Raw genomic sequence first — 17,072 nt, 5'->3', positions numbered from 1 at the left:
ATTATCGAGTGGCTGCCGACCTATCATCACGTGAAACCCCCCTGTTGCTGGGCAACCGCCACCGACAACATCTTTCTCCACCATCACTCGGCTCTTGCCCGAATCGCAACGTGCAAGCTTCCTATGATTCGTTGTACGCCATGACCACAAGTTGACCAGAACTCCTCGTGTCTGCTGCCATCTTTCCTTCCCATCATAATCATCTCGACGCCGATCGAATACTGCCTTCCTCATCAATCAGCTGCTCGGCCACGAGCCCGAGTTCGACGGCCCGCCCACAAGATGCCAGCTCCAATGGACACAAGTTATCTCACCACACAGGTCACCACAATCATCGGCCAGCTGCACTCCATATTTGATGAGATTGGTGTGCCTCGAAATGAACGCGACTCTCGCGAAACCGAGCTCTTCGCTGCTCTATCCGAAGCGTTGCACAATCAGTTGCGCCTGGTCAATTCGTACGTGACGAGCTCTCACTTTCCACTGACCGAATTGAAGACTGACCCGTGGTTGTAGTGAAAAGAACAAGCTCACCGAAGAAGCGCAAAATATCATAAACACAATCAAGCAGATGGAAGCGTCGCTGGACGACGAAAAGGACCGGGGCTACGATGTTGACACCGATGGCCTCCGTGTAACATTCCCGTTGGTCGATTGTTTACGCGACCTGAAAGAGAAGTACAACATCGTCAGTCGTCTACACCGAGAGCGCTTTGATCAAGTCAAGAAACTTGTACAAGCTCTCGAGTCTTATTCCTCTCACCTCGAGTCATCCTTTGTCAAGATCCGGCTGCCACCCACTTCCTCGAATTCATGTCCCCCTACATTCGACCTTTCCCCCTCCTTTGTTGCCTCACTCGACGACGAATTCACTCGAATTTACGATGAATATAACAAGAGAGTCATCATAGTCCAGCAGACTTCAGAAGAGATAGTACGACTGTGGTCTGAGCTGGGAATTCCTCAGGCCCAAACCGATTCGTTAATAGTACAGCATTACCGCGATTCACCCGAGCAGTTGGGCCTCCACCAAGCAGATCTCGACCGCCTACGTAGTCGCCGAGAGAAGCTGCTTGATGAGAAAAAGGGCCGTGAAAAACGCTTAACCGAGATCAAGAAAAATATCGAAACGCTTTGGGATCGCTTGGGAGTTGAAGAGCCCGACCGAAAGGTCTTTCTCGCCTCTAACCGTGGCTGTGGTTTAAGAGCCATAAATGAGTTTGAGGACGAGTTAGCGCGTCTGAATGAACTCAAGAGACAGAATCTGCATCTCTTTGTCGAGGATGCCAGAGTCAGACTCCAAGAGCTATGGGATTCCTTATTCTTTTCCGAAGAGGAAATGCTTGATTTTACACCGGCCTTCTCTGATGTTTATAGCGATGCCTTGCTATCGGCTCATGAAGCAGAGATTGAACGGCTGGAAACTCTCAAAGAACAACGAGCTCCAATTCTGGAAAAGGTCGAGAGATACAAATCCTTGATTACCGATCGCGATGCTCTTGCCGCTTCCGCCAATGATGCATCAAGACTCCTACTCAAGCCCCAAAAGGGAGAGAAGCGAGATCCTGGCAAGCTTCTCAGAGAAGAAAAGATGAGGAAGCGAATCGCGAAGGAGTTGCCAAAACTCATCGCTGAGTTAGCAAAGATCTTGGAGAAATATGAAGACGAATATGGACGACCTTTTCTGATTCATGGAGAGAAATTTCTCGACGAACTGGAGGAGACAGAAGTCAAAGCACCACCACCTCGATCCAAGACACCAAATGGGCTCCCGCCGAGAGCAAAAACTCCAGCTCCAGCAGTAACCGCTAGCAAGCCAGTTGTCAGTAACAGCAAAGCTTCTCAGCCAGGACGACCAGCAAGTGTCATGAGAGCACCTCCTCCTACTCGATCAACGGCCAAAACTCCAACAGGTAGTCGACCAGGAACAATCAGACAGCCAGGGCCCGGAGCCTCTGCTCCTCCAACCAAGTCTCCATCTAAGATTCCGGCTCGAGCACCTGCAAGCCCCGTCAAGAATGGAAACCACTCACCTGAACGTCGGACCATTCCCCAGCCAAGTGGAACCAGCCATCATCATCAACAGCTGCAGCAACCTCCACAACAGTCTTACTCCCAAACTACGAGAACAATGGGTCCACCACGAGCCCCGCCACCAAAGATGCGAGATCTCTTTATACCACCTGACCAGACACCTACGAATGTCGCTGATTCATATCCTGCTCCCTCAACAAATCGTCCACTAAGTACAGTTTCGTCTAGCTCGAACGAAAGCAGCCGTTATGTCCGCCCGGTGAGCCCCGAAGATGTCTATCATGATAGTGAAAGAATGTCTTACATGTCCGCGTCTCTGGTAAACCGCGACCGACAAGCGCAATATCCACAGCAGCAGTTTCATCAATCCCAAAGTCAATATCATGACGCGCACTATCAGCCACAGAATCATGCTAAATCCCATTATCAAGCTCCACCCATGCATCCCCACCAAACATCCTTCTCTTCATCAACCTCAATGCACAGCCACAATACATCACATCACCCTATTCCATCAGGACCTCAGTCCACGATGTCCTCGCGTCAGCCTTCCAACACGTCTTCGAACATGACAACGGGTACGACTGCCTCCGGTTCGGAGAATTGGGAGACGTTCTCGGATGCATCAGAAATGGAACCTGAGCGTGATGTGCGAGATAATTACTACGCCAAAACCCAGCAACATCAAGTGGTCAGCACAACCAACGCCCTAGGCATGAACCCAAACCTCAATGGCAAGCGGCCGCTGACGGCGCATGGCGGTGAGAGAAGTCATCTAGGCCAGATGGCTCCTCCACCAGCAAAAATCCGTATGCATGCCAACAATCCTCACTACCAGCAACAGCAGTTCCGAGAAATGTCGGACGAGAATATTCGACGAGTGGATGACAGCGACGCAACTTGGAACACGGAAGTTGAAGAGACCTATTGAGGTCTATCAAAGGGCACGGTGCTCTAGAGGAGAAGCGGATGTTCATCTTTCTATGTTTGCAAAAGTATTCCAAGGTCTCACGATATAGATCTTGATCATGACGGCTGGTTTTCGTTGGCGGCCTGCGCTTATGGTGGAGTTATCTTGCTCTTGTTTCTCTCTCTTCTCGGGGCAATACTTAACGACTTGGATGGCTAAGACTCAGGAAGCCCAAGGTGGGCTGGGTGTGCAAAGGTGTAATATCAGCAGAACTGGTTGGGAGGGGTGTTTTTCGTCATTATCATTTTCTTCATCACTACCATCATACTGACAGGTGTTTACCAGCGGAATTTGGGGCAATAACCATACGCGCAAGCGAAGAATTTTGCATTTGCGTGTGCTCGTGCTCGTGGTCGTCACTGACGACAACTGTAACTAGAGAAATCCATGGTGATGCTCTTCTTCTTGCTTGTCTTTCTCCCTCACCTTCATCCTCCTTTTGACAGTTTACCGTTTCTCACTTGACAGAGTGCACTCTTCTGCCCGTCCAGTGAATGTATAGAGACATGGATAGATGTGTAGATTGGATTTCTTGTTTCGAATATACTATAATATATATGGATGTGGATGTACGTTGCACGTCCATGGACATCAACATCAACATCAACATGAACACGAACGGCTCAGAGGGGCATGCCCATCGCTTGTGTATCCGTTCGATACATCTATCTTCTCGTTCCCTTGTACCAAGTCGAAATTCGAACTGATGTGCATAACTATTCCATTGCTTTGGCGCGTTGAGACCACCTAGGACCGATTGAGGCCTGCAGGAAGGGAGCGGCCGGCGGTTTGTGAAGGAGATGGGACGACGAGCTGGATCCTCTTCGTTTCGTGGCCAAACAGTGTATCTCTAGGTGGCCAATTGCTTGAGTTTAGGCCGCTGTAAAATTTGAAATTGCAAGGTAGGGTCTGGCAGAACAATGCTAGTTATGAGTCGCCTCGCATGCGAACCGAAGGCCAGTCTTGGACAGCTGACCCCCTTCCCCCCCTCCCTCCCCCCAAAATGTGATTCACTGGCCGAAGGCGGATGTGCGTCCGAATTGCACCGGCAATGTACGCGCCTTATTTCCCTATTGAAGCGCTTGTCCTCTCCAGCATATGCCACCAATGGGTGTGGTGGGTTTGGGACGTCATCTCTGGAGGCAACGTCACGTGACGGTGGACAGGACCAGGGGACGGAAGTCGACATTTTCGTCGATATTTTGCTGCAAGCATTCTCAATGCTTCTTCCTTCTTGTTTGGCCTCGAATGTCAACAGGAGCGGAGAAAATATTGTGTGGTGTTGACTGACAGCATCAGTGTACTTGCAAGAGTTGTCATAGAACAACATTTCGAATGGTCATTGTCGAGTGACGCGTTTCCGCAGGGGGCGACAGACCTTGGCCTTCTTTCTTCCTCCGGACGCCCTCGTCATAAGCCGTTCTACAAAGCTGAGCCAGGTTGTCCTCCCAGAAGAAGGTCTCCAGATCCCTTTTGAGCATCTTCCATGAGTTGGTTTCGGAGTATGTCCGCAGGAACATGGGCATCAAAGACTTCCACTCCAACGGAGGGTGCACACTGGTTTCGAGTGCAGTACAGATCATCGTGTATGACCAGAGGTAGCACTTGCGATCTGGAAGTCTGGTACATGGTGGTTGCTTCAGTGCGGACTCTGCAAGGATTTTCAATGCGTTCTCATAAAAGCCGGTCAGGACTTCGTCGAAATATATGCTTCGTATCAGGTAGCAATATGCCACCAGGCCATTGGTTAGAAAACGTTCTGTAGGTGTCGTCTGCAATGTTGCCAGCCGATGAAGGTCTTCCAGCACACCTTGGATCTTGGGTCGCAATGCCATTTCGAACTTGCCTTCCACAGGTGATGAGGACAGTTGCACGCTCAGCTGATTGAAATCTGCCAAAAGACGAATGATCTGGAGGGAAAGGACACCAGTCAAACCCAGATCGGAGAAACCCCTGGGAACCTTGGCCAGCATTTCGCAGACGTCGGGGGGGAATGGGTGGCTGAGGTAGGTAGTCAACTCGGATTTTCCCAGAATTTGGCTGGCGTTTTGAATGATGTCGTTGGATGTAGTGTCGGCAGCAAACAAGAAGGACCAAAGCGATTCATAAGCTGTGACGTTTGCCTGTAGAAGTCGGTCCCAAGGGGTGTTGGCTTTGAAACCACCTCTGATCTTGATCATTTGGCGCATTCCAGTAACATGAGCGGTGGCAGCATTGTGATCACCAAGAATATAATCAATGGTTCCAAGGGTGGCAACGACGAGGATTGTGGCATCATCAGCACACTGTTCGGGGTCCTGGAGTCTCCGCCGCAATTTGGTCATAACATTTGATCGGTGTAAAGCAAATGCTTTGTCTTGGTGAGCTGATTTGCTCTGAACGACAAGAAGGGTGCCACGACAAAGGGCTACCAGAGCCTCAAAATAGATGTCGGTCTGAAGCGCGAAAGGCCATAGGAGGCTCAGGTAGGGATTCTTATGGCCTTCGAAAGCGAAGGCCCGGCCATGTTGGGGACCCCAGACTTGAAGAACTGAGGGATCGGGTGGTTAGCTTCTGCGGGACAGAGAGAGCAAAGGATAAAGAAGAGGCTAAGTATCTAGCTATTTGAGTTAGTGGTATCAAAACGTACAGTATTGGGCCATGTGTGAGACGGATGGAGCGGAGGAGACGGGAAAGGATTGAAACGGGTCAAACTGAGAGCCATTGGTGGATGATCTGCGGGTGAGGGATTGCGATTGCGATTCAAGGAGTTTCTGGAACAAGAGTTCCTTTGATTTTGTCGATTTATGCTGCTTGGATTTGAAGACTGCCCGGCGCTGATGCGACAGGGCTACACGGCGTGACTTTGGATGATATTGCTGGGTCCATGTTTGAGGAGTGATCACATCCACCGTCAGCTGATTGCCTGGCTCTTCCATGGCCGACGGCGGTTCGATGACACGCGCCGCAGGAGTCGCTTCATAGGGTAGAATATGTGGCCAAGAAGATTCTCGGGGGCTTGTAATTGGTACTATGGCAGTGTTCTGGTGAGGGAGCGATCATGTACAACAACGCTCGAGTTTGAGGATGGGGCCAGAAAAAAGATAATTATGGGACGGATCTGTTTGGGGCACTGGCAGTCTGGCACACGTTCTTGCGGCCAAGCCCAGGCGCGCCCAAGCTGGTTAGGAGGGCACCTAAGTTTGGTAGTTAGAGCCTAGAGCAGCCTGTGGGAGGCCGTCGCTTGACCAAGGGTAGAACCCCATGACCCCAATCAGCCTGCCCTAAACCCAAAGAAACGTGCTTCCTAGGGGGCGCCTAGGCTTTAGCCGAAGGCTTGCGACTAACGAGATCAGGCATCCCGATGGTGTCCTAGACTCGGGATTAGATGCCCTTCAGCTATGTGTACCAGATCACAGGTGTGGGGTTGAGCCAAGACCACGTGACTGTTAGATTCGGAGCACTTACCTGCCCAGGTGCCTGTTACCTGTATAGGTGGTATCCGTAGCACCGCTTGAGTCTTTAGGTTCTTAACTGGGATTCCCTGTGCGGATGCCAACTCCGGGCGCGTCAAAGGGCCGAGGGAGCCGAGGGGCGGCCAGATGCCCATGGCCGAGGAGTCGGTGGCGCTTAGGATCTGCTGTCTCCCACCCCCCCGGTCTAACAATTGCTATATTTACCCTCGGGTTCGACGCTGAGGACACGATTGGATTCTTTCGAGGCTAGAAGGACTTCAGAAGGCGGGAAGCGCATGTCCGACACATGAGCCTCTCCGATCCTTCTTCTCTATTCGATCATCGGATTCCGTTGCCACTGATTCAGACACAAAACATGAAACATGTCAAAGGCGGTCTGGTCTGGCTTGGTCTGGGAGACCACAAGCACGACCACTGATCACCGATCACCGCCAAACTCCACCGGGTGCCACTGTCTATTCCACTTGGTCCCCACGTTTCTCAGCCTCCTATGTTTGCACATGTCGCATGTCGATCCAGTGCAGATCCACGAATTCCCATCATCCCAAGGGAACAGAACCAGGGACCACCAGGTCATTTCCACTCTTAACCCACCTGATTCGAGGTGGTGGTGCTACTGGTTACTGCTTTGGAGTACCGATACTGGTACTATGTGCCTCGTGCCTTCCCACATACCAACCTCCCAGGTCGTTCTTGCTGCCTGTGCCTCTGCAGAGGCCTCCGCCCGTGCCAGTGGCTGGCATTTTCCCATTTCATATTGTACCAAGTACTTTAGCCCTCAACATTCCGTTTCTTTGGTCCTGTCTACCGTCCCTGCTACTCGTCTGTTGTTGCATGCTGTAACCGGCGTCTTTCATTTATTCAGATACATTCATGCCTTTTTTCCCTCCTGTGGGAACTCCCTCCTTCTACACTCCCCAGGCACTAATGATGGAATTTCGATAACGACATGCTCCTCCCCCGTTCTGCTCGATCATGGCACCGACGACAGCCCAGTGCTGTCTTACGATTGCTGGCTCTATTCCTATGTCTCCTCTTTCTCCAGACTCGGGTCGCCCATTCTCCGCTCGAGGATGAACCCGAACCCGAACCTGAACCTGTTCCTGGCGCGGCTCGAGTGAAGACTCCTCTACTGAACGAACAGGCCGCCTTTTGGAGAGACCTATATTTGATCATCCAGAACAATGACCCCCAATGTGAACATCCTCCAGAGGCCGTGGTACCTCACAAGATGGATATTGGTTTTGATCCTTCCCACAATCACCCACGCCCAGATGTCCTGTGGGTAGAAGCCGCCGATATCAAACGGATGCGAGAGGCTCACTCCAACTTTGTCAATGACTTGAGGAGATCTCCACCTCAAATCGTCTACGGCCCTGGCTCCAGGGGAATCGTCATGACCGCCGGATATGATCAACTTCCCGTGCTGGTCACCTCGATTCGAATGCTACGCAGAACATCTTCTCATCTGCCAGTTGAGGTGTTTCTTGCTGATGTCTCAGACTATGACGATGAGATCTGTGACAGCGTCTTACCACCCTTGAATGCAAAGTGTCTCCTCTTGTCTGATGTTTTCCACACGGCTCGATCCGGTGTGTCAATTAACCATTTTCAGTACAAAATCATGGCCGTACTCTTCTCCTCCTTTGAAGAAGTCCTTCTCCTCGATTCAGATGCATTTCCTCTCCATGATCCTTCCCCACTCTTCGATCAGGACCCCTTCAATTCTACCGGTATGGTTATGTGGCCGGATTTCTGGTACGCTTCCGAGTCACCTTACTACTTCGAGATCGCCAAAATCGATGCCATTCCCTCTCTACAAACGCGAGCTTCCATGGAGTCTGGCGAGATCCTATACTCCAAATCCAAGCATTCTCTGTCAATCATGCTTGCCACATACTACAACTTTTGGGGCCCTGTCTATTATTACCCTTTGCTTTCCCAAGGCGCTCCTGGGCAAGGCGACAAGGAGACCTTCGCTTGGGCCGCAACTGCTCTCAATGAACCATTCTATGCTGTCAACAAACCCGTCATGGCTGCTGGCCGACTTGATTCCAATGGGAAGTGGCTGGGAAGCGCCATGATACAGCATGACCCTACAACCGACGCGGAGGTGTGCAAGCCCGGCCTCACCGACAGCGGACACGAGGTGGTTTTGGGACCCGCCGATCCTTCCTCAGGAAATATCGCCGCCAGTGTGAAGCCTTTTTTCATCCACGCCAATTTCCCGAAGTTCGATCCATCTTCCATCTTTACCCAGAGCGACGACATTGCGGGCCATGGGGGCCCAACAAGGGACAGTAACGGGACCTCCGTGCGCTGTTGGATGGACCAAGACCGAGCGATTGAAGTATTTGGCTTTGATGTCGAGTACCGATTTTGGGAGGAGATCAAGAGCACCGCCTGTGAACACGAACAGCAATTTGGGTGTTGGAGAGGCAAACAAGGGATCTGCAAAAGGGTGACAAAATATTGGTACGATGTTTTCGAACCGAGAGCTCAGAAGAAACAGGAAACTTCACTCTGATCAGTCATCCCAAACACCTTGCTCTCGCCTTTTCTGACACAACACCCGACATGGTAAATTGAAAGAGCAGAAAACATTTGTATATACCAACATGGACGATATTTGACGAAATCTGAACGTAGCAAACAGAGCTACTCAACGAGTTGATATGATTAACGACGTGAGAGATGGGCTTTGAACAGCGACTGCGAATTGGACACCTACTATCTGGTACAAGACGCTGGCGAGAATTTACAGGCGCATATTGAGTATTTTAAACCACATTTGCCCTGCTCATAGCACGCAGCATAACCCGGGAGTCTTTGAAATAAATAGGACCTGGGAACAGAAACCCACATCTGGTATTTCTCGCCTTAACTCATAGGAGCATGTATTCATACACGAGCTAACAAGAAAGTTTTGTGCATTTGTGTGTCGGGAAAGACGGACCTAACATCCATAGCAGTTTACGCTCGAGGAAATGATACTGTCTTGATCTATTGTAAAACCCCTGGATGATCGATTAGGAATAGCCCTTGAATTCTTGTTCTCTTCTTCCCTTTGAGAGGTGGGTAGAATATATAATCCATGGAGTTCGCATCAACAGTCGCCTGACCAGTCGGCGCCAGGCTGGAAGAGTGCTCAACCTCTCTGCCGCGAGCGCTCGCCCAGTTAAATTTCACGCCTCTCTTCCTCTGTGCTTCGTCCTTACAAGCAGAAGCCTACAGAAATCCTCCCCGACCGAGCCCGAGCGGAGGCTGCACGGACGAGGGAGGACGAGTACTTCCCACCATTCCAAGGCCTGAGGCACCAGCGTGAGGTTCCTTGATCGAGATTGCCGCCCAAGGGGACCCTGCGCCATCAGCATGACCAGCGTTCCAAGTAAAGTATTCGAGTCTGGCACGGTATCTATCTATCTGCTGAACCGGAGCGTGGACAATCGACCAACAACCCTTCCTCATAATCTACATACACGCACAACAATTCCCAGCCATGAAAGCAGCCCCCGGGGTCCTGCCATTGCGCCTTGGTGCGTCGAAGCATTCCTTCGCCAGTCATGCCATTTCCCCGGACCCGGCGAACCCGAGGAATCAAACCAAACGCAAATGATGCTATGCATACTTAATCTCATTCCCAGCAGTCGCCCCAAGGCCAATTCCCATTAGAAATACATAGCCACCAGTCGCAGGTCGTCTCGTAGCCTCCGGAGCGAGACTCTATGGTCGCGAACCCGGCATCGACACACCAACCCATCAACAAGCCAACCTCGCCTTCGTCCAAGGCAAACCCCAGTGTTCGACTGATGTCTCTCGCGCCGATGCCGGGTAGTTGCACAACCAAGCCGAGAACACCGGCGACGAACGTCTCCCACCAGTTGGATTGGAAGCGGCCGTGGATATCCAGCCAGGGAGGGATATGGCCCATTGGCTTGTCTGCGTCGCCCCGAGGAATAGGAATGCTTCGTCCCGCTTGCTTCATGTCGCCGAAAGTGTAGTCTTCCGTCTGCACGAGATTGACATTGAACTCTAGAAGTTTCTTGTCCATTTCCCGCGTCTTGTAGCCGACGTTTTCCCAATCGAGGCCGTAGCGCGTACGAGGTACATCAGCCCCAGGACTTGCCTTGACCATCCCGTTGGCTATGAGATTGAGGACAGCGACCATGGCTCCGTCGTCGATGATCCCAGTCTTCTGAATTGTCACCACTTCCCCCCTCGCAAATGCAGCGTCAAGGACCTCAAGCTTGTACATGAAAGCACGGCGAAGCATGCCTGCTGTGATCATGCGACGTTCTTCAAACCGCTCGTATAACTTCTTCGCTGGTTCCCAAATCCCTCGGCTAGCGCCCTGCACCAATTTCTGGTTGTTATTGGTCTTCTGTACGAGCTTCTCATCTTGTAGGACTCCCAGTGCCCGATAGAGAAGATCGTCGGTGGCATCGGGTGTCGGCGCTAATCCTGCCAATTTCCACCGTATTACTTCCGGATCAAAGCCTGCGTCTGTTGTCAAGATGGACGCCAAAACCCAGGATTTGGCAAGCCGTAATGCAGCATCGGAGATCTCGACTTCGAAAAGTGGCTTGTGCTCTAAATTCAAACCCGACTTGATGGCAGCTTCTGAGCTTGAATGGTTCGATCCAAAGACAATGGCACTCACGGTCTCTTCCCTTGCATTTGAAGTGATATTATTGCCATAAGTGAGTAGATTGTGCATGCACCGCGGTTCAGCAAAACTGAAGTCGTTTGCTTCCATGAAAGAGGCTTTGTCTGCTGGCAGCTCGTCGATTCGCTCCGAGTCGAACCTGTTAAGATTATCCGATGCCCATTCTACGATCCCGTGCCAGTTGGTAGCTTTCAGGTCTGCAAAATTGACGCATGGTACTTGGTCGGCCTCCAGAGCATCCAAATACTTCACTTGTAAACTTGACGTGAGCCCATTGACGTCGCCACGGTACTTCGTTGATATCGTCTTCCAACGGCCTCGAATGACGTCTTCTGACTCGCTCGGAAATAGTGCCATTACAATGGGCCAGTCGATGAAACCCTCTAGTCCACCCGCGAGTGTTCGCACCACAATAACAGACAATGCCAGGCGCTGAACCTGCTGGAGCGAAAGATCCCGGAGGTATTGCACACCTCTCGCAAAGTATGAGAGCCCAGTGTGTGGATTCCGAGTGGCGACAGCCTTGGCTCGTCGTGCGGCACTGGCCTGTTTCCAACCTTTGCGCCGTCGCTTGGTCGGATGTCTGAAGTCAACGTCATCGTCTGCGGTTTTCCGTTTCGACCCAGGCCTCAGCTGTCGGGCGTCCTCGTCTTCCGAAGGTACCAGCGAGAGATTTCCCCGCGACCATTCAGCAATTATGGCCGTCTTATTGACATCCTTCTCAGCGAGTGCTGACACGAAAGGTGGCCATGGCTCAGAGTCTGGGAATGGAACCTCTACCTCTATGCCGCTTTCGTCGAAATGGATCAGCTTCGAGAATTCAACATTGCGTGGCCCCATTGCGTTGGGCAACAGTACCGCCGGAATAGAATGGCTGATAAAGCCATAACTCGTGCGGGAGTTCTGCGCGGCACTACTGCGCTTCTGTTCCCAAGCTTCAACGGCTTCAATCTCCGCTGCGAAGCGATGCCAGTTTCGATCTTCGACGTCGACACTTAGGTGTAGTTGTTTGGCAGGAGTGATCATTAGGACATCCAGTAATGATGATGGAAAGTCTTGGACGTCCTTATTTGCCCATTTGATAGGACGATCTCTACCAAGAAGCCCGCGACTCCGAGTACTTCGTTCACGCCTTTCGGTAAAGGCTGCAGCTGAGGCAAGCTCGAGGGCTCTGCCGAGCTCGGATCGCCAATTTTCGACCTGGACTGAAAAAAGGGTCCCCAGCTTAGGGGCTTTCAAGGTGACAAAGCCTGTTGATGGACCTGCAGGAGGAGCTGGTGGCAGGGGCGATGGCGGCCTTGTGGGACTGCGAGAGTCTCTCTCGGACATCGACCCAGCAGACCCATCGGAGCGGGTCATGGACGTTTGCCGTCTGCGAGAGACCTTGCCAACGATATCTGAAAGTTGGATCCTGTCTTCAAACAAAGACAGTTGGGCACCTTCATTTGCCCACTCAGGCGGTATATAATCTGCTGGCTCACATTCGATAACTTTCCGCTTGACTTTTTCAACAAGATCTGAAGTAGAGCGTATCGTTGGTAAATAAATAATAGCTCGCTGGACCATAAGACCGGACTTTCCACGAAACGAAAACATTGTTTGTCTCAACTTCCCTCGCTGACACAGATACTTGACGGCTTGCTTTACAGTGTTCCGTAGAGGGGCTTCTCCAAACCCTGCCTCCTTCCATATTGGCGAAGCAATACGTCTCAAGGTGAAAGCGTCGTTAGGAGCAGCTCCTTCTGTCTCAGACAACAAATGAAGCACAATCTTCTGGCACAGGTTGATCGACCCAGCAGTGTACTTTTGCGTTGCTTCCTTTTGTCCTTTTCTTGGCCTACGGTACTCTTCTTCGGAATTGGTGCCTTCTCCTGCAGAGGATCGCCTGCGCCGTCTCTTATGCTGGGCGGATCGCCTTGTGGCAGGAAGGTCTGTTTCTAGCCCCAAGGTTTCCAGTGTTACAGTTTCGTTGGGTTCAGATCTGTTTGTTGGTTTAAACTCAGCGATAGAGCTTTCTCGCGTCGGCGCACTGGACTTTCCAGGGACTTCTGACCCGGGTACATCTGGAAACATCGAGGGGGGGAAAATTGATCGGGTGTCAGCTACTTTGCGGGGGACTGTGGTGGTGTTGACCGTCACCCGACCAATGTCATGATTCGAAGGCGAAGCGGTCAACCTTGTTGGTACGTATACCACTTCTTCTGTGCTAGTATCCACTAGTGGTGCTGATTCTTCACGGGCTGGTTGTACCTGCTTGGATCCCGTGAGTGGTAGAGTCCGTTCCACGTGAGAAATTTCCGCAGACAGCGATGCATTGACACTAATCCACGGATTGATAGAATTTTCCACGGCCTTTTCTGTTCTCTTGCGATTTCTGGAAGGTCTCGCTCGAGCAGGTGTGGTTGTTGGGAAGACTTGCTGGATAGTTGTGCTGGCTCGATCATTTTCTTTATCTTTATGTGCACCATTCATTGAAGGTTGAGGGGGCGGGGTTCCTTTTATTTCCCGTCGAGAGTGCCCAATCTGTACTTCATCATCGGTGGTTTCGTCATAGTTGGGAGCAGGAAGGTCCTCGCGGAGATCACTAGGCAGCGAAGGAAGCTGATTTCGTAGCTCTGCTTCATGTCGTTCCTCATAGAACACTCCCTTTTGAGGGCCAGATCTGTGTTTCGCGGTCTTCTGGCGGCCAATGCGAAACGCGTTGCGTACCTTTCCTGCGTTGAGGTCCCCTTGCCCGCAGCTTCCGCTCACCGAGGGATAAAATCTTTGATAAGGGGAGCTATGTGATACGCTGGTAGAAATGAATCGGAAAGGGTGTACTATGGTCCTGTCAACAAAATCCACATCCTTTAATCTGCTTGATCTAAATATCAAGACTTGGGATTGCTGCCGTGCACTCGTGGAAAGCAATCCCTTTGGTGACACGAAGACACCATCGGAGGAACGACCGAGAATATCTTTGATCGCGTGAACCCAATCCTCGTCGATGTCCTGGGCTTCTGCTGGGACTGGCAAATGAGCATCAATGGCTTCTATCAAAGTCTCATCGAAGTCCGGGGGACGACTTGCAAACAATGCTAGGCCCGCTGGATGATTCATCGTACCTGTTCGAGACGCACGAGCATTACCGGTTCCGCGGGCCTCGAGGCTTGCTTGTTTGAAAAGTCGTTGCCAAAATTTTTCTGTCCCTCGCATAAATTTGCGAGGACGTCCAAGCGTGAGTTCTTTTCGTGGCTCTTTTGATTGATTCAGTGGCTTTGGAGGTTCCGAAATATTGCTTGGTGGCTCGCTGGAAATTGATTGATCCGATGGCTTTGGAGCTGCCTGAGATCTGCTTGATGGCTCCATAGAACCTGATTGACGCGATCGCATTAAGGCGTGTTGGAATTTGCTTGCTCTTCCTATCACTCGATCATTATGGCCGCGACGGGCGAGGCCAAACTTGCCCGGTTCTGTTTCTACAATAACCGGCTCTCCGTTTCTGGGAAGGACGTCTACAACACGAGCACTTCTGATGATGCTGGTCAAATCAATCTCGCCACGCTCCATCTGAAGAAATGGAGGTTTCCGGACTGGAAACCCAGTCCAGTCGGTTGTCGTAGATGTGGAGGGATCGATGGGTCCATCATCTGTATTAGGGAGGCCTTTCAGTACTTGTTTCGCTCCAGGGACGTTGGAAATGTCGAAGACTTTATCATGAGCAAGTTCACAGAAGGCCTCCCAAGAATAGTAATAAAACTGTGCAATCCCATCAATAGTCACATAGATACGCACGACGGCCAAATGCTTGAGATGTGAGGGTTGGACCAGTAACGAGCGACAAGAAATTCGATGAAGCAATGCTTCGACGGTACGACGTATAAATACGCCAGTCGTCACTTTTCTTGCATCCTAAAGGAATGAATCAGTGGCTTGGACATAAAGCATGAGGAAGAACTGCTTACTGCATTGGTCAAACCTTCGGTACCAGTAAGTTGAACCGCATCTCGCAACATGTTGGTCATGAGACGGCCTGGATTCCATTGTGCAGAAGCCAAGGGCTGTGATGCGATGGGTCCTCGATCCGCGTTGTCTGTGGCCTGTAGAGCTGTTTCGAGACGCTCATCATTCCCCATCGTTGATGCTAATTCTGCTATTGAGCTGCCCAGGGTAAGCTCATCGGTATCAAAGCCATCCAGACCACCTGCAACGGGCAATTGCACCAATTGAAGGCATTGCTCTAGATCTCCTGCACTCGCGGAAGGACCGAAAGCTGTCTTGACTCGTTTCACGAGTCTGACGCGGTCGAGACGGCGGATAACCTTCGTGAGAACTGCGGACTTTGCAGGAGATGACATGTCGAGCCGTTGGGCGAGGTCAATCAGCGGAATGATATTTTGATTGGAAAGTTCATCAAAGATTCTCCGAACGACATCCCGAACTATGGACTGTTGCTTTGACTTGGCACCCGTTGTATCGAAAGGGAGCGGTTCCTGATTTGGACTTTGGGCGGCAAGCTTGCGAAGGATGAGGCGACTTGTTTTGGTGCCGTGGGCGTAGACCGCTTCTTTGGTTATATAGCCCCTTTCCTGCAAGTCGTTTGTCCTCTTGGGCACAGATCGCTTGTCTTGACCTGAAGCTCGTCCAAGAGCACCTTGCAGAATGCCCGCCGAACGGGCCGCAGCGATATGTGAGAGGAGCACAAATTCCAGGGGCGTTACTTTGCTGACGTCGGGCGGATGGCCACATATAGCGTGGTACATTCGGTACTCATTGACGGCGATGCGTGGACCTTCCACTGAACGCAATGCTCGCTTCCCAGGGTTAGATTCCTTAGATGCTCGTGCGAGCGGTTTGTTGGCACCACCAAGTTCATCATTGTCTTCAGCTTCAGGACTCAAGCCAGGAAACGTGTCATCAAGGTATCCGGGATACTCGGACTCGACTTCCGAGAGCGATTTATTGTTGTACTTCTTGCCATTGCCAATGGAAACGTCTGAATGCCGCCCTAACCATGTCCAGATTTTGGATAACAGGGCTTTATCCACAGACACAAAAGGAGGTGGTGATTGATTGTTGTTGCGAAGGGCATCTTCACCATTGTAAAAATTTCTAACGTAGCCGCTGAGTTCGTTGATAGAAGCACCTGCGAAAGAATCGATCAGGTTAGTATTTGTTTTCTTGGTGCTTGGATAGGCGAGTTGGAATGTTGGACGAGTGGGGCAGAATGTTAGAAACCTGCCGAAAGCCATGTTTTCCCAACTGGGCCACAGCGGGTTGAATTCCAGTCACCTTGACTTACCTCGACTCCCGCTGAGAGCAATCTCCTCCAGTAAAAACTCGATCAGGTCATCCACGCTCTTCGCCATCGTTTAGGCTCCATATCAAAAAAGGGCAAATCTCGTGATTGTGAGAATGACGATAGTTTGAATGAGGTTCGAACCGACGACTGGGAAGTCGACTTTTTGCTGCTTGCACAGGACAGTCACGGGTGAGGCCCGTGGGCTTGGCATCGGATCGGTGATTGGCTCATGCCTAACACCACCTCTACTGGGATGGTTTTCCAGTACCTACAACTACCTCAGTACTATTCATGAGACTGTGCTCGGAGAAGAACCGACATGATGAAATTTGAGCAGGGACTGATCAGTTGAGTGCTAGCCAATTTCCTATACAAATAAGAAAAGAGCCACAGAGAGCAAGGTCCAGACACCTTCTATCTCAACCACCATAACGGGGAGCGCTTAATCGTCGAGCTTAGCCGTGATATGGCTACTGTTTTGCCAAGCAGAGTCTTTTAACAATTCCTCTAGCCGAATTGTCGAATTTAGTATCTCCCTTGTAGCCCAATACACCTTCTGACTATATTCCACAACTGACACTCAACTACGGCTGTTGATCTTGAGGCAGATGAAGCGAGGTGGTCACGGGCAGGAGAAGTTGGACAGGGCGTTGACATGACGGTTAC

At 51.1% G+C, this 17,072-nt stretch overlaps 4 protein-coding genes across 4 annotated transcripts; 2 read left to right on the top strand and 2 right to left on the bottom strand.

Moving 5' to 3' along the window:
• Positions 1-294: 294 nt before the first annotated feature.
• Positions 295-2,965, top strand: A1O9_08284 (uncharacterized protein; the record flags this gene model as incomplete). Its single annotated transcript, XM_013402670.1, has 2 exons — positions 295-458; positions 517-2,965. The coding sequence occupies 2 exons, from the start codon at positions 295-297 to the stop codon at positions 2,963-2,965; spliced, it is 2,613 nt and encodes an 870-aa protein (XP_013258124.1).
• Positions 2,966-4,320: 1,355 nt separating this feature from the next.
• A1O9_08283 (uncharacterized protein) lies at positions 4,321-5,922 on the bottom strand (the record flags this gene model as incomplete). The annotated part of the gene is made up of 2 exons (XM_013402669.1): positions 4,321-5,534; positions 5,634-5,922. 2 exons carry the CDS (start codon positions 5,920-5,922, stop codon positions 4,321-4,323), a joined length of 1,503 nt encoding a protein of 500 aa, XP_013258123.1.
• Positions 5,923-7,408: 1,486 nt separating this feature from the next.
• On the top strand, positions 7,409-8,986 carry A1O9_08282 (uncharacterized protein; the record flags this gene model as incomplete). The annotated part of the gene is made up of 1 exon (XM_013402668.1): positions 7,409-8,986. The coding sequence occupies one exon, from the start codon at positions 7,409-7,411 to the stop codon at positions 8,984-8,986; it is 1,578 nt and encodes a 525-aa protein (XP_013258122.1).
• Positions 8,987-10,093: 1,107 nt separating this feature from the next.
• A1O9_08281 (uncharacterized protein) lies at positions 10,094-16,473 on the bottom strand (the record flags this gene model as incomplete). Its single annotated transcript, XM_013402667.1, has 3 exons — positions 10,094-15,016; positions 15,070-16,250; positions 16,407-16,473. 3 exons carry the CDS (start codon positions 16,471-16,473, stop codon positions 10,094-10,096), a joined length of 6,171 nt encoding a protein of 2,056 aa, XP_013258121.1.
• Positions 16,474-17,072: the final 599 nt, after the last annotated feature.

The sequence above is a fragment of the Exophiala aquamarina genome, assembly GCF_000709125.1.
Source record: "Exophiala aquamarina CBS 119918 chromosome Unknown aczIA-supercont1.7, whole genome shotgun sequence".
Taxonomy (NCBI): Eukaryota; Fungi; Ascomycota; class Eurotiomycetes; order Chaetothyriales; family Herpotrichiellaceae; genus Exophiala; species Exophiala aquamarina.
This window is presented reverse-complemented; position numbering and strand designations above follow the sequence as displayed.